We start from the raw sequence: 22,090 nt of genomic DNA on the forward strand, positions 1-22,090 counted from the left end.
ATTTGAAATGTTTGGACATGGTGTGCACTTGTGACTGTTGCCAACCTCCCATAAAGATGAAGCAAGCCCTTTTTTGTGTATGTAGACATCTGATCTGCAAGGATTTGTTCAGCCTGAGCTCAACTTTGATGGTTTGTGTGTGTGTGGCGCGGGGGGGGGGGGGGGGGGGTCAAACACCTGTACAAATACACTGTGATGGTCAGAACCATGAGGCCACCCTGGGTTGCATGCATTTAAGAGGAACACACACTGGGTTTTTTTTATTTTAAACAATAAATGCAACTCTGCACACACAGGCTTATTTGTGCAGTCATGTACTTCGTAAATTGTTGCCATACTATATTATTCATATCACAGTCAAGGTTTTATGGACGAATTCGAGTGAAAAAGTTTTAACTCATGCGTTTCTTTTCAAATTCCCACGGGATCACAGAGAGCGTTTGTATTTGTCTCTCTCTCTATTGGAGGAAATCTCTTGAAGACCCGCCCTTTTAGTGTTTTGACCAATGACAAGAAAAACCTGTAAGCCGGAAGTAACGCCTTCAAACTATAAAACGTGATACAAACATGTGCCTTTCACAATAAGTTCAGAGGACAAAATGTTCCATATGTGTATTTATTTAATCCTTCATAAACAGTTAAAAACTTCAAATATGTATAGATAATTAATACTAATCAATAATTACACAATAGGACACAAACACTTGATATTAGTTTTGCGCGTTATACTTTTATTCTCTAGAAAGGGTTGTTTAATTTCCGGTTTATTTGCAGATTTTCCCGTGCATCTTTCTCCGGTCTCCTGGTTGCTAGACGACCCGATGAGACACAAGTAACCTCTTGGTCGAGACAAGAACAAGTAGTCGTAGCTTGGAGACGCGATGTCACCAGCACACCGACAGCGCCCGGCCGGAGAACGCGGACGTATCGACGCCAAATGAGCGGGGACGGCCGGTCGGTCTGCCAGTGCTAATGCTAATGCTAATCCCGACGCTGCAGTCAGGAATGGCTAAACGTTAGCCATGGTACTGAACTGTTATGACAATAAATAAGAAAATGAAGACTACCAACGAAGGTACTGTCACCTTGTCTTTTCATATCATTTTTTGACTACATAATGTCGGAACTATCACCTGTATCCAACAAAAGGTAAGAAACAAATCACAGTGTGACGTCAGAAACAACCTAGTGACGCCATGTTTGCTCTTACCTTGTTTACACTAATCGGAGTGACGTCACATTACTTCCGGGTGAAAAAACTGACAAATAGTATTCTCAGTCAACAACCCTTTAGCGGGTCATTTTTCCTATGCGGATTTATTGAAAAAAAAACCTGAAGAAATGGTTTGAATGATGATAATTCTGACTATCTTCTCGTTGATTGAAAATGTATGAAGCGTCAGTCGAAAAGATGTTACGTGAGGTGGATTGTTTAGTAGACAGAATGATGACAACTTTTTAACGGGTAATGTGATTAAAAAATAGATACGAGACATAGCTAGCATGATCATTGACTTTTCTGTTGCCTGGATTAATGACAGATTTTTTATTTTAAAGATGTTGTTACATACTTGGCCAGTAAAACTGATTGTTATTCTCATTGTGAAGAATACTTGTCTGCCGAGATATCGCCTTTTGCGGAGCATCAGCTTTCCCAGGCCCAAGTGAAGCAAGTTTTTAATTTTGGTCAACAGTAGTCAGTTGTGTCTATTTTTGACCAAATTCACTTGTTGAAAACGAAATTATAACCACCCCTTATGGCAATTTTTTGTCAACTGACGCTTCTGTAAGTGGTGGTAGAGAAAAAGATTACCTGTAAAAAGAAAAAGACTGCCTGTACCATCATACCATCAAGAAATTCTGTCATTCAAGAAAATCATGATTTTTTTTCCCCAGTCACGCTGGTTCAATCCCTGCCCCGCCTGTGTGGAGTTTGCATGTTCTCCTCCTGCCTGCGCGGCTTTTCTCCGGGCACTCCGGTTTCCTCCCACAGCCCGAAAACATGCAACATTAATTGGACACTCTAAATTGCCCCTAGGTGTGATTGTGAGTTCTGCTGTTTGTCTCAATGTGCCCTGCGATTGGTTGGAAACAGTTCAGGATGTACTCCGCCTTCTGCCCGTTGACAGCTGGGATAGGCTCCAGCACTCCCCGCGACCCTCGTGAGAATAGGTGGCAAAGAAAATGGATGGATGGGTGCATCATGTGTATAAAATGTTGTTCCAATGCCTTATTGTCACGCTGTGTGTCTCCTCAGTCCACTCATGTCTCCAGTCCACGTGAGCGCCGGCACAGGGTGAAATGTCCGCCTAATGCGTACCCTCGTCGGCCGCCAACATGTCAGCGGGGGCAAGCGACATCCCAACGGATGAAGACTGCGAGATGCTGGTGAGTTGGTCAAACAACAGCGATCTTATGTTACTGCATAGTGCTCCACTCAACCGCCTCACCTGTGTACTTGAAAGTGAACCCTGCCTATTTGGACTCTCACCTACTTACTTTTTTTTCCATTTACATGCATTTCTTTTCTTTTCTTTGAAAATCATATTCATTGGTAGTTTGACTTATTCATTTTGTCAAATGTATGAGTTTTGCAAGAGTTTTTTGCTTTGTGTTGTGAGCAAAATTTAATTTGTGAGTGACAGTTTTCTTTGTCACCATGATTCCTATTTTTCCCTCTCTGACTGTGCCTTATGCAGTTTGGCAGTCTGTTTGCAGTTAAAAAAAAACAAAACAAAACAAAAAAAAAAACAAATGTGTTTCCTTCAAGTTGTGTTTTTCAACCACTCGTTAAAGTAAACTAAAATAAAACAAAGACAATTGCACGTTGCATATTTCTGCAACCAAAGCACATCTTAAGAAAGTTTGCTAGCTTAATTTTAACATGTGAAACTCCATAGATGGGCTAACGGAGCGAGCATCCTAAACCTTTTCACTACTGATATTTGAACACGAACGGTGCAGCAAAGCATAGAAATAGACTATATTATGTACTGTCAGAATCACAGGCACATATTTGCTATGCGTTGCAAAAAAATGACTAATACTGCTGCAGCTTAGTTGCTATGGTCTTTCTGTTCCTTGATCCAGTCTTCATGTATTTTCTGTATGTAATATAAACTGTATATTGTGTAAATTTTGCAACTTTATTTTTTGTGGGTTATCTCCCTTTGTAATGTGTTGCTTGACCACTGAATATGCGTACAAAATAATGTTGCTACTAATGCTCTTCTCTTTGCAATTCAGCCCGACAATGGCTTCTCGTACTCGGGTGATTATTTGAAAAAGGTAAAGCAAAACCATTCACAATGTACTTCCTCTTTATATGCAAATGTATCATTTCAGTCATTCCTGTGTTGTTGGTTTCTCTCAGACACCAAAGAAATCAGGGAAGCCACCTCGTCCTCTCAGTGAGTCCTCTTACACTTAAAAATTTTTTTTTCTTTTGGGTTTACTCGAATGTCAACTGAAAATGTAGCGGATTTCCGCACTTTCCCACAACAGGGTCCCCGTACCTTTCCAGCCTGAACGTGAACCCCAGGAAAGCGGCGCTGTCGGCCTGGAAGCTGCCGAGGGCGTCCCTCTGCGACACTCCCAGCGGGGAGATGGGCTCGGCTCGGTTCACGTCCCTCAGCAACCATCACGGTAAATGTTGAAAACACCCGTGGAGCTCCCTCGGGGTGGGGGCTCGCACCCTCTTTTTTTTATATTGTTTGTGTAGCCAGCCTCGATAATGTGTCAATAGTCTTTTTTTAAACTGTGCAAATTTAGGGCATATTCACAGTACTCCTATTTTAAACCCCTGTTAACCTTTGGAGGATTTATGGTAGTCTTTAATTTGCCCAGTTTTGGGGAGGATTTACGGTAGTCACATTTCAACCCGCACAACTTCCGGGAGATTTATTGTAGTTTTATATTAACAGGGATGAGAATATTCCGCAGATTCGCGGAATTCTGAGTTTTTTCAGCTGAAATGGTCATTTTTGTGAAACGTGTAAATCCGTTGAGAAAATTGGCGGGGCAGGTACAGCTTGACGCGGGGGCAGGGTGTGATCAAGACCGCCCGCCAGCATCTATCGGCAATGGTCATCGTGAAATTAGTCACAGCTGTGATAGCGGAAAACGGCTTTGCTATCTATTTGCATTAAATTTGGTGTTTATAATAACAACAACACGGCAGCATTTTGGCGGTATTTCATCGGTATTTGTCACTTTGATGTTAACATTTCATAGAGAAGCATTCTGTTTACTACAGCATATTTATAACTTATAGACATACGTACGCATATATTATCGAGCGGTCTGCACGTTTGCCAGTATGGCGAAAGTCTTGGAGCGAAAAGATGAAGATCATGCCAGTGAAATTGATAAAAACCACGGGGTAAAAAAACTTTCAGATGGGCGTGGCTTGAAAAAAGTGTAACCATGCAGATTGGAACGAAAACGGTATTAACATGGTAACCGAACACATACAAAAAGTGGACGTTGCCGGCAAAGTGCTCTGCACTTTGTGTTCCGATATGATCAATTATGGAAGTCGAGGAGCAAAAAATATCCAGGACATTATCCAAACCAGGAAACACAAATGTGAGTTGGACGTAAATATCTCAACTATTATATAATTGACAATTGCTAATACGATTAGGCCTATCTGTAGCACTGGCCCTGCAGATCGCGCATTTTATTGCTCAATTTTGTATTTTATGATCTCTCGCACTCTCTCTCTCTCTCTCTCTCTCTCTCTCTCTCTCTCTCTCTCTCGTATATAAATATATAAAAACAAATTACTTGTGTACTTATTTCTGAAGTATAACTTGTAAGTACATTAGCCTATTGAATATGAATTTAATATAATTTATATAACGCGCACCCCGCTTTGACAGCCCCCCACCCCAGACGTTTTCAGTGTTTTTCTAAATTGGTCATTCTCATCCCTGTATTAAGTTTATCAACCTCTTTGGGATTTATGGTAGAATTAATTTAACCTGATCAATTTTTCTGTAATTTGTGTTTGGCTTATTTTAAACAGAGCAACTTTTGGGGGTATTTTCAAGTGGTCTTATTTAAACATGCACAACTCTTGGGATATTTATGGTATGCTTTTTGTTTTTGAGATGTGCAAACTTCGAGTGATTCATGGTACTGTGCTTTTATTTCAACGGTGCAGCTTTTGATTAATTTAATTTAAATGAAGACGTATTATGCGCATTTAAAGAAGTCTTTACACTTGTGCTGCTTTTGGGGATTTACAGCAGTCATGTTTTCCCACTCTCAATTTTTGGGGTGTTTGTGATTGTCTTATTTTAATTTGTTCAACCTTTGGATAAATTTACAGTAGTCTTTTTTTTTTTTAAAGCATGCGACGTTTTGGGCGCTTACTGGGCCACGTCAACCTGAGTTAATGTTGAAGGCAAAACCTCCTAAGCTTTTCTTCATCCTTTTGTTATTTTTTTAGATCTGCGGCTAGAGTGGGACATGACCCCAGAGTTTCCCAGGCACACCTTGCCCACCAGGAAACATCATCATTCGACTCCCAACGGTAAGCAGAGGCCTCGCTCCGTAGGGAACTGTGAGCGGCCGGGGATTGTCTTTGATGTGGGTCGTTCATTTTTGTCCTGACTTCGTTACAGTTGCCAGAGAGAAGGAGGATATGCATAATGAGATCACGCTCCTCAAGAAGGTACAAGTCAGATTTTCGAGGTGGAATTTGATGAGCTACTGCCTCAGATGGAAAAGAAGGGACAGGGAGAAAAGCTTTTTTTCAGCCTGCAAAACTAGCGCTTCAGAAGCTGTAACAGCCATGAAAAGCCCAAGATAAGAGATGTAGATTTGCACTGCCCCTAAAGCTAAATTAACGAGCGGGTGTTTTCGTTAACACTTTATTAGATACACTTGCTCACACTTGTATTTTGTTCACATTATTTGTTTAAAAAAAAAAAAATTGAGTCACACCTTTCGACCAAACCATTTCTGTGTATGTCTCATATAACTTGCCACCATTAATGGCCTCCAGAGTCTACACGAGCAGAAGTCTGACAACCAGAAGATGAAAGTAAAACTTCGGCGTCTGGAGGAGGACAACGCCAAAAGAGAGAAGCAGTTGGAGGAACTCCTGGATCCTACCAATGTAAATGCATTTTTAGCCACAATTTTTGGAACAAAATCAGTCGCTTGTAATGGAAAAAGTGGAGTTTTACTGGAGAATTATTTTCAAATGCGTAACCTTTGGAGATTTACATCCATCCATTTTGTAGTCACTTATCCACACGGGGGTCGTAGGAGTGCTGGAGCCTATCCCAGCTGTCAACGGGCAAGAGGCAGGGTACACCCTGAACTGGTCGCCAGGCAATCGCAGGGCACATCGAGACAAACGGCCACACTCACAATCACACCTCGGGGCAATCTAGAGTGTCCAATTAATGTTGCCGGATTTTGGGATGTGGGAGGAAACCGGAGTGACCGGAGAAAACCCACGAAGGCACGGGGAGAACATCCAACTCCTTACGGGCGGGTCCGGGATCGAACCCGGGACCTCAGAATTGTAAGGCCAATGCTTTCCATCTGATCCACTGTGCCGCCAGGAATTTACAGTAGTCTCGTTTTAATCTGAGCAATTTTGGGGGCGCGGGGAATATTTACGGGACCCTCGTTATAAAATGGGCAACTTCTCGGGGATTCGTGATAGTATTTCTTTCAGTTGTTCATCTTTTCGTGAATTTAGGGCAGTCTTATTTTCAAAATTTCCTGTCCTGGTGTGGCTTACGGGAGTGTCATTTTACCCTGCGCTACTTTTTTTTAGTTTGACAGTGGTGTTATTTTGACATTTGCAACTTTTTGGGAACAAGGGTGATGTTATTTTTAGCTGCACGTTTCGGTGATTTACATTATTTTTATTTTAACATGGTAATTTTGGTTTGATTAACTCTATGGTCATGTGATTTTAACGGTATCAATTTACATGGGTTTTCTGGTACTGGTATTTTAACTTGGACAAACTTTGGTGAAATTATGATAGACATATTTAACTTTGCGTGAGTTTTGAGGTTTTATGGTCATCTTATTTCAACATTTGCACCTTAGGGTGGCATTTACAGGGTTCTTGGTTTTATCTGCTCAATTTTTTAAAAATTTACAATGGTATTATTTTAAAATGCACGCATCTGGTTGGTTTTATAATAGTGTTCTTTTAATTTGTGCAATTAAATGGGTTTTAATCTTATTTCCACCTGTGTAGGTTTGAGGCATTTTTGAGGTAGTCTTAATTGTAACAAAAATTTTATTCATCACAAAGAGATGTACTAGTTTGTCAAACCTTTTAATGCATTTCTCCACAGAGGTCTGAGTACATTCGCAGCCTGGTTGACAAGAAGCATGAGGGCAGTGTGGTGAGTGTAAAGTTTTCTTTAATTTAGTATTTTTATTAAGATGAATCCCAAACCAAAGTGGAGTCCACACACGCAGGTGGTGAATGGGCTGAAGCAAAAAATACTGAAGCTGGAGCAACAGTGTCGAGAGAAGGAGAACGCCATCGGGTGACGTCTTACAGCACTTGTTTTATTTATTTATTTTTTGCTTTTCTGTACTAATATTAATGCTAATATTTAATATATAATAATTCTATGGTAATATTAGTAAGACTGCATTTTCACCACCATAACCTATTTTATATCACAGTAACCTGCAGAGTGAGTTGAGGGCCACAAACCTGCAGGAGATGAGGATGACTGTGAAAAACTATTTCGAAGAGGTAAATAAAAATGGCCTTTGTTACACACTGTAATTATTACAAATATCGGGATACATTAATGCACCAATGAGATATGCCTCTTCGTCTTTCAGATCCAGAGACTGAAGTTGCTTTTGGAAGATTCAGAGAAAAGGTTTGCCTACTGTATGACACCATAATGCTACTTTAGTGTGCTTTTATCATTGCAAGCATAAAACACTGTTAACCGAGCGTAAAATGCAGTAAAACTACTCACCCTTTTTTAGTTTAGTGGTAAGAGATAAAATGGTTGGCTGAAAGCAGCCGTCGTCACACTTTTTGACTTTCTTCACAGTCATACATACTGTGGGTGTTTAGTTACTCACCCACAGAGAGCACTGAGCATTTATCTGAGAATTGGTATAATTTATTGTGAGTCCTTAAATTGGATTCATACGTATAATAATATTTAATCACTCTCGGCATTATTTTAAAAATTATAATTAAGCATATTGGTAATACCGGTACAAATGTCAATATATTGTTATGATTATTATGAGGCAGAATTTCAGTGGATCTGCTTATGTGTAGTTTTATTATCACTGAAGTCATTACATTTTTATAAATGTATAACATTCATGGGGATTACTTATAGTCTTATTTCTAATTTTCCTGATAGTTTGTTGGTTTTAGTGTTAATTGTGCTTTCATTTTAATATAATTGTTTACTTTCATTTCCTGATGTAGTAAAGAACATCATTAAAATCTATTATTTCTATTAGCATTTGGGATTTTATTACCACATGAAAAAATATGTACACATTTATTGCCTCATTACTTTTCTTCCCCCGTGTATGTTGGCTAGTTTTTTTTAATTGGTTTTAAGTCACACATTTTCAGTCTTCCCTAAAATAACGTCCGATGTAAAATATCTATTACTTAGCTTGATATAACTGATGTACCTGAAACAAATATAAAGTTGAATAATTAGCTCTTAAAACTATGTTGTGCAAAAGGTTTAATCAAAGAAAATCTTAAATAATGTGGCCAAACACTGAGTTGAATATTGTCTAATAGAAAAACAGTTCTCTCTCACCATCTTGTGGCATCTATTGTTAATTCTAGACCATTTTAGAGGGTCATTAATTACTTGTGGGCTTTTTCCAGACCCCATAAATACCAAGGGGACACATGAAATAAATGATTTGTATAAAAATTCATCAGAATGAATGCATTCAATTGAAATTGGTTCTCCAAAGCTTGTTTGTTTTCGATTTTCTTTCAGTGGTATGTCGGAGAGTAGAGTGTTCCGTAGGCAGCAGAAGGCGCTGAGCTCCACCGTGCTGCGTCTGTCCGAGGACCTCAAGCAGCTGCAGCTGGACAATGCCTCGCTCAGGGAGGAACTCGACACAGAGAGCCCCGCTTCCGGCATCAAAGGTTCTCGCACATTCAACAAAATGGATGCTGTAACATCAGATATGTAGTTGTGTTCATTTTTTTTTCGCTGCACACTCCATCTCATTTTAATTTTTGATAATTTTTTGGGCTAACTTTTGTCCGTCAAGAGCAGATTTATTCTTTAAAACGGAAGAGCTAAAAAAAAAGGTATGGTATTGACCAATTATTTAATAAAACCATTACATGTTAAAATAACTATATTAAATCTTTGGTGACATGGTGACTGGTTTGAGCTGTTGCCTCACACTGTTTATGCCCAGGGTTCAAATCCCGGCTCGACATGTGTGGAGGTTGTATGTTCTCCCCGTGACTTTCTCCGGGTACTTCGTTTTCCTTCCACGTCCCAAAAACATGCATTATTTGGGGACTTTAAATTGCCCTTAGGTATGATTATGAGTGTGAATGGTTGTTTGTATGTATGTTGTCTGTGATTGGCTGAAAACCAGTTCAGGGTGTACCCCGCCTCCTGTCCAAAATTGGCTGAGCTAGGCTTCAGCTCTCCTACGACCCTTGTGAGGATAACCTACTCAGATAATGAATTATTGAATATTAAGTCTGTAATTTATATTAAGAATGTACACAGTTAATTGACAAATATTTCTTATTCTTTTTCAATTGACCAATTAATAATTATTTATAATTGAAATTAACAATTGATTAGCATATTTTAACAGTTTTTTATAAAGAAGAAAAGTCTGTGAAAATCGTGTGGGGACGTAAGATTATGTAAAATAGCCACATGGTTTATCTCAATACAGCAAAATTCGGAACAGCCCTTGGAAATAGCTCACTAACACAAGATTTATTTACGTACTTTAATTTGACACTTCAGGAGTAGACAAGCTCTCAAGACACCTACTGTAACTATTTCCAGACAAGAAACTGTATTTAAAAAAATGATCTTTTTCCTTATTATTAAAACATTACTGTGGAAATCCAGTAGTGTCCCCTATCGAGCATATGTTCGACTTAAGAGGTTCAGCTCAATGTTATTAATTGCTTAAAGTCAGTACATGTTAATATGAATTAAATATTTGTGTGTTGTAGGTTACAAAGAGTGGAGCAAATACAGGCTCTTGAGGAGGCTGCTTGAACTGGAGAAGGTGAGTTGGAACTGTCATTAAAAATATCTGTTATTCTAACTGGCAGTTTAGCTAGGATAGGCCCCGGCACCTGTGATCCTTGGGAGGATAAGCGGGAGGATAAGCGGCTTGGAAAATGGATGTGGACACTTTCACTGAAATAACGAAGTAAATAACGACAAATAGCTTTACATATCCATCCATCCATTTTCTTAGCCACTTATCCTCAGAAGGGTCGCGGTAGTGCTGGAGCCTATCCCAGCTATCAACGGGCAGGCGGCGGTGTACACCCTGAATTGGTTGGCAAACAATCGCAGGGCACATTGAGAAAAACAATCAGTCACACTCACACCTAGGGGCAATTTAGAGTGTCCAATTGATGTTCTTGGATGTGGGAGGAAACCCCAGCGAAAACCCATGCAGAACGGGGAGAACATGCAAACTCCACGCAGGCGGGTCCGGGATTGAACCCGGGACCTCAGAGCAGTGAGGCCAATGCTTTCCAGCTGCTCCACCGTGCCGCTCAGCTTTACGTAATCGTATATAAATTTTATACGTAATGGGGGCAAAAGAAGTGCAGAAAGGTCTTTTTTTTATTTTTTATTTTTTAAAGAATCGATGACCAAGTCACTCACTTAGCCAGGCCTCACCTTTTAAAGCCACACAATCGCAAAGTTATAGATATTACGTGGAACGTGAAGATGGTTACCCCAGTAAACAATAATAACATATGTGGCTCACACAAATCTTTTTTTTGTTTGATCGTGAAAAGTCACTTTTTATTTGATTAATCAATGTGATAATCAGTAGAATAATGCAGCCCTATTGATCCCTATTGATTTGATTGTTTTGTGATTGCTTTTACAGTTGATGTCCTCTCAGTGAAAATTTAATGTTCAAACATTGTGTGGTTTGTGGGACATCCTCACCTGCTCTGTCCAGAGGCTGGAAGAGAAAAACGCCTTGAAAGCAAGGAATCGATTGGAGCAGGCGTGTCAGACCACGCCTGCCAATGTTGTCCACCGTGGCGTTCAGGCCACGTCACGTGAGCTCCTGGACCTGGCGGTGCAGACTACGCCTGTGGACTGTGTGGATGCGGGAACGGAGACCGCGGAGGAGGACGACGTGTCTGCCCTGCGAGGACGTGTGGAGGTACTGGAAGCGGAGACGATGCAGTTGCAGGAGAAGCTGACCAACAAAGAGTGAGTGAGGACACCGACGCCAGCCACTTAGCAGTTTTCATCCTCCGTGTTGAAAATGGGATGGTTTTTTTTTTATGCAGAGAGGAAGTGAGACAGCTCATGACTCAACAGGAAGAAGCAGAGGAAAAGTCACAACGGCAGCACCAGTACGTTGAAATTTGTGCACACCCATCAAACATGAACCTTTCAACTCTACCTGCCGTACGAGTAGTTTAATTGAAGCCAATGACTCTATTACTATTATATTATTATATATATATTATTATATTATTACATTATATATTATATTATTACTATTATATTATATTATTATACTATTATATTACTACTATTCCTACAACTACAATAGCTATTACATCTAAGTGTTTTACTATCACTACGTCTCCTATTACTACTACTATTGCTTGTAGGGATACCAATACCAGGTACGAGGCCAACACAAGTCTAATTCAAGGTACCAGGTACTCGTGAAGGTTGCCGATTCCAGATGCTTATACTTAAGGCAAAAAAAAAAAAACCCTCCCAAAAAAACTACCACTGCTATTAGAGCTACCACAACTATTTCTACTGGTATTACTTGTAATGCTTCTACTCTTGGTCCCATTATTACTACTAGGAATATTACTGTTCTACTGTTACTACTACTACTACAACAACACCTGTGACTATGTAGCTACTGGTACTATGATTACTACAACTACTATTTGTGCTATTATTATCATTGTTACTACTGCTAGTACTACTAATATTATTAGTTATTACTAATATTACAGAGCTGCCAAATGTTCCGGAATGTCCAACACATTATAATGGAAGAAATTACCATGAAATCCATTGATTTCATTTATTATAAATATATCGTTTAAATCTCATGTGTTGGTACGAGTACTTTAAAGCTGTTGCGTTATTATTTTAGCAGTGCGATTAACGTGCGTATTGTTGTCCACAGCGATGCAGTCGGTGAGTTGAGGGTGGAAAAAGAAGAGCTAGAAAAACAACTGGAATGTTGGAGAAGGGAGCAAACGAGTGAGCGAGAACTAGAGCAAAAGCGCCACCAGTACGTTGGACGTCCTACGCGTCAAACGTCCCGTCAGCTTGTCCTCCATTTAGAACGTGTGTGCTTGCCTTTTACAGCGAAGAAGTGGAACAGCTGAGGAGCGAAAGAGAACAAGAGGTTGAACGATGGCGAAGCCAACTCGAAATAGAGCAACGGCAACACGAGTAGGTTTGACTTTGGACACCTTGATAGTCGTCTGAAAAACGGCTTGTTATGCAATTTGTTGACCGGGTCCACCATGAAGTATCGTGTATAAAGAGCTGCCTCCACAAATGAAAATGCTTCTTTTGTTCTTACTGGCGCTCTCTTTTTCTCCCGCACATTTTGAGCTTTGCTTCTGGAAGTGGAGGCCACTCGCCTAATTTCAATGCCTAGTTTCCGGTCGTTATGGTTAAAAAAAAAAAAAAGCTGTAGCTGCTATCGGTCCGTTGATGTTCACCTTTACTCAATTGCAAGAGACAAACCCGCCCTCTCAAAACACGTTACATTTAGCAAGAATTCAAGTGTTTAAAAGTGCTGCCTTTTTTAATCCTCTTTTATCCATTTCTATGCATTTGTAGTGTTGATAAGGTACTTATTACTCTATTACCTGCCCATTTTCATCTTAGGAAAAATGGCTGCGCAATGTCTTGTGCAAAGTTTAAACTTTAATATGGCTTGAATTTATCATAGTATAAATTTTGCAAAGATTTCAGAACTATAATTGTGCTCTGTTCGGGCCCATTCCAAGGAAGATCCACACACAGTGGAAATGCATTTCTAGGTTTTGAGCGCCACTAAGGCATAAAAAAAAAAGTATATAAAGGCAAACAAACTATATTTCATAACAATTCGGAACTATATTCATAATTAGGGTAGAGTGTCCTTTGGATGTGAGTGATTCTTGCTGCTAACACTAACGCGCCGTGCTAACGCGACCAGGGCCGGTTAAAAAAAAGACACATACGAGAAAAATCATGGCAGCAACATCGTAGCGCAGCGCTAACAAGACCGGACCTGTAAAAGTAACTTCCTCGGCACATATATTCCACCGGTCTCACTCTTACCTTTTCCGCTCGAGTGCCCCTTTGCGGCCGTTAAAAAATAAATTACACAAATTAGCCGCATCACTGCATAAACCACTGGGTTGAAAACGTGTAAAAAAATGTTGTGGTTTTGTCAGGTTCACCAATCAGACATTCATTAAACAGGACAAAAAAGGAAGCAAAGACACCAGTTCAAGTCTTGCGAGGAGAGAGGAGAGGAACTGTCTCGTACAATTCACCACTGCACTCTCTGATTATCCTCTCCTCAGCACCTCTATTTATTTAGTTTTAAGACGCTCCTTATTTACATGGATATTACAAAAAGGAGACGACAAGCAAAACAGCTTGAAACAAAGTGTACATGTTTGTTCGTGTGCATGTGTGGAAGATTGCTGAATACATGTGTGGTCATCATTTCTTTAACAGGCAGCAGTTCTAACAGTTCTGATGATTAGATTTTTTTGTTCTTGCTATCTCCTGCTAGGAGGCTGCCACGTTATCTAGAGCAGAGCAAAGCATTTCTTTATTGGAAGCAGATGTATGATAATTATGATCACAATTATTCCTACAGGTTTATAGGCAGGAAATTACAGTATACAAAACAAATCTCATTTACAATTCAAATATTAATGAAAAATGCTGCCGTCTTACTTTCCGGGCGAAAAGACCCAAATAGAATAGCTTCAAAAAGTGTATCTTGGGCATTTTCCACCCAAATAAACCCAATAAAAGGACATCAGAGAGTAGAAAAAAAAAATGTGGATGCCATTTTTAAAAACCTTTAAAAAACCAATCGGTGTGAAACACTGGCTTTATTGCGCTTCTATTGGTCTTTCCCAGACAGGAGGTGAGACAGCTGGGGACACTAGTCCAGACTCTACAGGAGGAAAGAAAGGATCCCTGTGATGCAGGCACAGTCCAAAACGAGGCGGACAAAGATGACAATGATGAAGAAGAGGGACAGGGAGCTCTGAAGCCAGATCCAGACACCCGTACAAAAAGGAAGTACAAAACTGAGGTGTGTAACTTGACTCTTGACGTGTGGCAATGCTGAAATGATCCAATTTCACTTTTTTTTGTTGCAAAAATAATGTATGTGGTACAGAGATTGTATTTGTGATGATCTGTCTATGCTAGATATGTATAGTGAGCACCAATTAAATGTTCTTCAGCACACGGCCGACGGTAGAATTAACCAGAGCTGTGACAACATGTGACATTTCTGTCATTAAATCAATTACTCTGTTATTACGTCTATTAATCGGATAATTGACTATAATGGGTTTTGCATTCAATTTTATCGCGGAAACTTTTTCTCCCCCTGATTACTGATTATTGTTGTTTATTTGGTATGATCTTCAAGATAAACAAAATCAAGCAATATCACATAAGAGGGAGTGATGTTATTCACACCAACCTTTTTGAACCCGAGAGCTACGTAAACTCTGTGATTAATGCGAAGTTCTGCGAACCTTTCGAAAATCTCTCATCTTGTTCTATTGGTTAGTTATTATATGTCCTCACTGGGTGTCGCCGTTGACAAAAAAAGTACACAATTTGACTTTTGTAACGCTACTTGGGGTCAAATATCTAGATCAACTTTTGTTCTGGCTTGGTTCGTACCATCGTTCCCTTTGTCTGTGTTGTCACTCTTTTTATTCCATAAACCCCTTTTCTGTCCGGCAGTATTTTCCATAAACATCAGAATAATTAACATAAAAAAAAACAAGTAGAGGACGTAATTAAAGCCAAAAAGCCACACAGATCCACAATTCTGTGTGGCTTAGGCGGCTGAACAGGAGAGGTAAGCAAACAAACATATAAATATGTAACACAACTCGTTGTAGATATCTTTTTTGGATGGTGTGGGTGGGTTGGCCAGTAATCCTACGTCTGACATTGCTGGCCAGTACGTTGCGATGTCCAGCGGCCGTGACGAAAATTTCATAATGAATTTTAGATGCAATAAACACTACATTGTTTTTAAAATAAAAAAGCTGCTTGGGGGTGCGCTATTTTAGTCAAGTTTCCATTTCAGCAATGTTGTTTGTTTTCAAAGTAAAGTTCTGAGTTTTTGTTGACTTTTGCGATCTGATTAATCTGATTTTATACACTTGTTTTTTTTTTTTTTAACTATAATTTAAAAACAGAATTCGTCAAGGCAAATTAATCCACAGACAGAAATATTTTTGATGATGGCATGTAAAAATACCACATGCCTTGGCTGCAACTCTGGCCTCTTGACAAGGTGGATGCAACATAAACATTAAAATAACAAATATTAATGACAACATTTATTGATTGTGTTTATAGAGTAATGATTATTTTGTGCAATCAAACAGTACCGTAATTCCCGGCCTACAGAGCGCACCTGGTTATAAGCCTCACCCGGTACATTTGTAAAGGAAATACCAATTGGTACATACATAGGCGGCAGCCGTCCAAAAGCCGTAAGTGCCCACATTGAAACACGAGTTATTTACAAAGGAAGACGGTACACCTAGAGTTTAACGCTAACGCTGGCGCTAATGCTCGCGGCACGCTAATGCTAGCACAGCGCTAACAGGGCCAGACCGGTAAAAGTCACTTCCTCTGCACATATATTCCACCAGTCTCACTCTTACCTTTTCCGCTAAAGTCCCCCCTTGCGGCCGTTAGAAAAAATGCACAAATTAGCCGCATCACCGCATAAACTGCAGGGTTGAAAGTGTTTGAAAAAAGTTCCGGTCAAGAGGCCTGAAATAATGGTATTTGGAATTATTTTTATCCAGTTACAACATTTACTGCAGTAATTGTCCTGCGATAATGTTGTTCACAATATTTTGAAAAATATGGAAATTCAGACAAATATGGACATATTGTTCTGCAATTAAATGATTTTGGTCCAAAAATAAATAATGGTCAGAAAATAGAGGAAAATGTTGATCGTTGTTTTCCAAAGTCAGAGCAGATATTGCTTTATTTTTTATATTGTTGTATTTTGAATAAAACCCAAAAGATAGTCAGCTTTGAGGGATGGAAATCCGACAATGTGTGCAATTTTGATAATCGATTATGAACTGTGGTACTGCATGCGCAAGTCTGGGGTGGCGGAGAAATATGTTAGAATAGTACAGGACATGTATGAGGGTAGCAGAACAGCGGTGAGGTCTGCCGCTGGTGTGTCAGAAGAATTTAAGGTGGAGGTGGGACTGCATCAGGGATCTGCGCTGAGCCCCTTCCTGTTTGCGGTGGTAATGAATAGGCTGACAGAGATAGATGGAAAAAGATGACACGCTGTGGCGCCCCCTAACGGGACAAGCTGAAAGGAAAAGAAGAAGATTATGAAAATAGCCGTCAAAGTATTTTTGCACCTCTAGTGTCGATTTAAAAACTGCTTTTCTAAAAGGCTCTTGAGGCTGGGGATGGCACCAATCTGCTGGATGGAGGAGCCCTGGATGAGTTCTCCTTGGTCACCATCCAGGCTGCGTTCAGGGGCCACCTGGCTCGCACTCAACACATCGCACAGAGGTGACACACGTGCACACTCCTCAATAAAGACTCATTCCCTTCGATTTCACAGCAAAGTCCTTGTTGTGCGTTCCAGCTCAGGCTCCGTCACACGTTTAAACCGTTTTCCAAGGGAAGCGCCATCGGAGTTGGAAGACAACACAGCTGCTCCGTCGGCTAAAAGGAGCTCGGACGAGGAGGAAGAGCTGCGGCCCGTCTCCGGGACTCGACGATCGCGGACGTCTCCTAAAGGTTCGAGGGAGAAAATGACCCACGTGCATGGATGGATTCGTTCGTCGTTTACCTTTTTCTAACCTGCTTTGTCTCTGGTTTAACTCAATCAGCACCGGATGCGGGAGACCTCGACGCCTATTCGGAGGACTCGGACAACTCTGACGATTCGGACGACATCATCGTGGCCGAGTCCTACCCTCGGAGAAACCGAGAGGCTCGGCTCTTGTGACTGCTAAGGGACGATGACAGGCTTGGGAAATCTCCGATTATATTGCGGCGTTTATGGACCGTAAATTCATCGCTGGACTTCCTGCCGACAGCGGAACACCTGTTATAGCCGTCATTCCGGCCGCCAAAGTGCCTACAAACGTGAAGACTCCGCTAGCTGTTAGCAATAAAAATGTTATTTTCCTTATACTGATTATGAGCCGCACTGGAAAAATGTTTGAATGAGCCTTAGTGACAGTTTTTAAAAGCCTTATTTACACTAATACATTATTTTAATGCAGATTATAGAACAGTTACTGATGGGCGATATTCTTCTTTTTGAAACTTTTGAAATTAGTTTCCATGTATTTTTTAAAATGGGATTACAATTACATTTCAAATCAGGCAAGGTATCCAATATAATAAATGTCACTTCATCCTGGAAAATTTGACTTTTTCCTTTTTGTAAAAAAAAAAAAAAAAAAGAAGGTACTGTTGTCAGGGTAGTATTTCTCAGTCTTGTGTGCATTGATTTCCAAAATAGAGCATGTATTGATGCTTCATAATTTTGAAGTGTTTTGAAATACATTTTTAAAAGGAAATTGTTTTTAAAATGTTTTTTAATAAACAAATTTTAATAGTTTTTTTTAATGATTGTTTTTTTTATGTTTTATTTTTGCTGGAGCATAGAGACTATCTTGAGTCAGCAAGGAGTCATAGCATATTCAAACAAAATTTTCACAGAGATGTTTCAGAAATGGTGCGGCACGGTGGGTCAGCTGGTACAGCGTTGGCCTCACAGTTCTGAAGTCCCGGGTTCAATCCCAGCCCCGCCTGTGTAGAGTTTGCATGTTCTCCCCGTGCCTGTGTGGGTTTTCTCCAGGTACTCTGGTTTCCTCTCACATCCCTAAAACATGCAATATTATTTGGACACTCGAAATTGCCCTTAGGTGTGTTTGTGAGTGTGGCTGTTTGTCTCTATGTACCCTGCGATTGGCTGGCAACCAGTTCAGGGTGTACCCCACTTCCTGCCTGTTGACAGTTGGAAGATAAGCTGCAGCGCTCCCCGTGACCCTTGTGAGGATAAGTGGCAAAAAAATGGATGGATGGAAGACAAAATTTAACAATTGTGTTCCTGTTTTAAGATAGAAAGTGAGGAACGGATCCCCGCTATTCTTAGTTTTTTTCTGGCGTGCTTATTTTCACAAATCAATTTTTGTTTTACATTATACAGGTAATATATATCCATCCATTTTCTTTGCCATTTATCCTCACGAGGGTCGCGGGGAGGGCTGGAGCCTATCCTGGCTGTCAATGGGCAGGAGGCAGGGTACACCCTGAACTGGTTACCAGCCAATTGCAGGGCACATGGAGACAGACGACAGTAGCACTCACAATCACACCTGGGGGCTATTTAGATGTGGCTGGGATCGAACCCGGGTCCTCAGAACTGTGAGGCTGACGTTTTATCAGGTGACCCACTGTGCTGCCTCAATATATATACAAAAATAATTATTTCTAATTTATTTTTCCCCACACTATCACATACAGAGAAAAAAGAAATAAAAAAAAAAAACAAGTGAGCGAAAAAAAATACATTAGATTAATATAGGTAAAATATATTTTTGTAACTGTGATGTCCGCCAGAGGTCACCATTTTTCGCTCTCGCGCGCGCCTTCGGTCACGCACGCGCACGGTCTCTAGGCTACCCGAGAGCCTCCTCGTCAGTCGGCGTCCGCGGACCTTCGAGGCTCTCGGAGCACTTTGTGTGCGTCCACGCGCGTTTTCGTCGCCTCACTAGCTCCGCGGTTGACATGAGCAGCGGCGGCCCGGCGGACGTCAACGCTCCCCGGTGAACAAAGCGGCCGCAGCGCGCTCGTGGTTGGAGCGAACAGGAGGAGGAGCTCGGAAATGGTCGCCGGGCACCGCCGGTGAACGCCGCCGCGTTGATGCGGCAGCGAGAAGGCGACACGCCGAGCGAGTAAATAGGTAAAGGGGGCTGGACGTGTGATGGATGGATGGATGAATTGGATGGACGGTGGTGGTTTTAGTGATTAACCTGACGGGTTGTTGTCGTGGCGACTCGGCCGAGACTGCGGTACTCGGTGAAGACAAAGCCGGGCTGGCGCCAGCTAATCCGCCGCGGTGACGAAACGACAACGGAGCCTCGAATGTGCGGCCGGAGCAGTAACGTCGACCGCCATGACCTACTTGTGTGTTTGTGTACATAGATCATCCAACGGCCATTTTCGGACTCCCATGTTATGACCCCCCCCCCCCTTACATTTACTTCTTCTATTGTCATCGTTCAAGTACAATGTGTCTGCGGTCATACCCAAGGAGCTCTTTTGTTTTATGAGACCCCCTTCCGCCTCACTCATCCACCTTCGTCACCCACCTCTCTCCCTATCCCGGCTCGATATCCGGCGTGGCTCGTGTGATTATGATTAATATTCCCCAAAGAGCGCTTTGCTTTCAATGAAGTCAATGGGGAAAGTCAAGTGGTGTCAGCGTGTAGCCCTGTAGTGTAAATACACGAAGCAAGCACAACACAGATGACTCATCCCCGTTGGTCCTAATGGAAGCAAGTGAAATTTGTCCTGATCATTATTATTACTATTATTATTCTACCATAGAAGAAAAGAGATGCACCGGTGATCAAGTCTTCCATTTTACGTGGAGGAAAATAGAATTATTTGAGGGGAAATTGAATGTTTTTATCTGACATGTGAACTGAATTTTTAACACGCAGAAGTGATCATTTTATCATTTAATGTGTTTTTCAAAGTGAATGTAATTTGGATTCAAGAGAGGGAATTTTATTAATGTTTTGAAGAAATGCACGAGTGGGGTTTTATTTTGAAACGGAATTAGAGGTTGCTTTTTTTAGATTTTTGAAAAACAAATCTAAAAGATATTTTGTCTTTTTATGTAAAAGAACTTTGAGTGCTTTTTGAACAGAAAAATGAGAAGGAAATAAGAAAAAAATGTAATGTTTTTTTTTTTTTTGCCTAAATTGAATGATTAGTTTTTGTCAAAAAAACAAGTCTGTCTGATATTGTGCTAAATCAAATTCCTCCATTTTAAAAAAAAATTGTTGCATCAGAGTTATAACAGTAGTGCATACATTATTTGAACTCGACAAAGGGGGGCAATGCCTTGTCTGATAGTGACAACTGCTTTCAACACAACAGGATGGGAGAATAGAAAGAATATGTTCTGTCTCGTGTAAGTGATTTTTTTATTATTTTTTGTCATCCCTTCAACCCACCAAAATGTTTTTTTTTTTCTTCCTTCCGCAGTTTTCCACGTCCGTAATCATCTTTTAGCGAGGGGACGTCTTCCAGATGGCGGCCGTGGTCAACTACTCGCCGCCCTGGTGGGTCAACCTGCTCCACCGTTTGCCTCATTTCAACTTGGACTTCCAGATAGTCAGCAGCGACTTTCGGCCCGAAGACCCCGAGTATCAAAAGGTAACTAGATGTCTTTCCTCTAAATGGACATTGGGCGTCGTCGACGAATACATTTTTGACCGAACGTTATTTGAATAATAGCGAGCACGAAAAGGGATAGGAAGTAACAAATCTCCGTTTACCGATCAACGGGCAGGAATGTGTTGCGCTCCGGCCATCATACCGGGCCTCCACTCAAATTCAAGCATCCATCCATGTATTTTCGTTGCCGCTTATCCTCACGAGGGTTGCTGGGAGTGCTGGAGCCTATCCCAGCTGTCAACGGGCAGGAGGCGGGGTACACCTTGAACTGGTTGCCAGCCAATCACAGGGCACATAGAGACAAGCAGCCACACTCACAATCACACCTAGGGGCAATTTCGAGTGTCCAATTAATGTTGCATGGTTTTGGGATGTGGAAGGAAACCGGAGTATCCGGAGGAAACCCACGCAGACACTGGGAGAACATGCAAACTCTACACAGGCGGGTCTGGGATCGAACCTGCGTCTGTGAGGCCAACGCTTTACCAGCTGACCCACCGTGCTGCCTCCCTAAGAATTATTTGTTTTCTTTACAATATATATATTTTCTCTTGAAGTATGAGCAATACATTTTGTTCTTTAAAAAAAGAAACATGCACACATGATTTATTTTATTATTATTTTTTTTAATGAAAGCGAATATTGACTTTTTTTTTAGGACAAGTGACTAATTTTTGAGAAAATGTATAGATTTTTTTTTTTTCCTCTAAAATGAAGTCGACGCCGCCCACGTCTGCAGTTGAGTAAATACACATCTGAAGGTGACTTGAGCTCTGCGGTTGCAACGTTAGCGCTTGACAGCGTGGGAACCCAAAGCGCCGCCGCAGCCGTGAACAAAACAAAATGGGGGAGAGAGGGAGGGAGGGAAGGAGGGGGTGGCGCTGATGATGATGGTGGTGGTGGGAGACGAAGAGGAGGAAGGAGATAAAAAGGCTCGAGAGGCGCAAACTTGATGAGCCGTGGGAGGTGCTTTTTCTTGTATATGGCGACTTCCTGTGAGCTATTCACTCAGTAACTGAGGCTCTTTGTCTGTGTGTGTGTGTGTGTGTGTGTGTGTGTGTGTGCGTGCGCGTGTGTGTATGGAATTTTAAGTACTCCCAGATATTTGAACTTGAATCTTTCCATGTCATCCCGTG

At 41.0% G+C, this 22,090-nt stretch overlaps 2 protein-coding genes across 3 annotated transcripts in view; both read left to right on the top strand.

The window, feature by feature from the left end:
• Window positions 1-775: 775 nt before the first annotated feature.
• LOC133506639 (IQ domain-containing protein E-like) lies at window positions 776-18,025 on the top strand. The gene is made up of 22 exons (XM_061830976.1): window positions 776-1,075; window positions 2,258-2,388; window positions 3,247-3,288; window positions 3,374-3,410; window positions 3,505-3,645; window positions 5,456-5,539; window positions 5,631-5,680; window positions 6,014-6,127; window positions 7,335-7,385; window positions 7,462-7,532; window positions 7,675-7,747; window positions 7,840-7,880; window positions 8,991-9,142; window positions 10,211-10,266; window positions 11,188-11,447; window positions 11,528-11,593; window positions 12,397-12,504; window positions 12,582-12,668; window positions 14,370-14,547; window positions 16,918-17,039; window positions 17,116-17,270; window positions 17,363-18,025. Exons 2-22 carry the CDS (start codon window positions 2,338-2,340, stop codon window positions 17,479-17,481), a joined length of 2,058 nt encoding a protein of 685 aa, XP_061686960.1. The 5' UTR covers window positions 776-1,075; window positions 2,258-2,337; the 3' UTR covers window positions 17,482-18,025.
• A 1,065-nt stretch (window positions 18,026-19,090) lies between these two features.
• LOC133506455 (protein tweety homolog 3-like) overlaps window positions 19,091-22,090 on the top strand; it is a 36,778-nt gene continuing 33,778 nt past the window's right edge. Inside the window, exons 1-2 of one of the 2 annotated variants that reach the window (XM_061830609.1) lie at window positions 19,091-19,449; window positions 20,763-20,933. In XM_061830609.1, the coding sequence (XP_061686593.1) occupies window positions 20,808-20,933 (126 nt within the window). In that variant the 5' untranslated portion in view covers window positions 19,091-19,449; window positions 20,763-20,807. The remainder of the gene's footprint in view (window positions 19,450-20,762; window positions 20,934-22,090) is intronic. The other variant, XM_061830608.1, reaches the window with a different exon arrangement.

The sequence above is a fragment of the Syngnathoides biaculeatus genome, chromosome 9 (assembly GCF_019802595.1).
Source record: "Syngnathoides biaculeatus isolate LvHL_M chromosome 9, ASM1980259v1, whole genome shotgun sequence".
Taxonomy (NCBI): domain Eukaryota; kingdom Metazoa; phylum Chordata; class Actinopteri; order Syngnathiformes; family Syngnathidae; genus Syngnathoides; species Syngnathoides biaculeatus.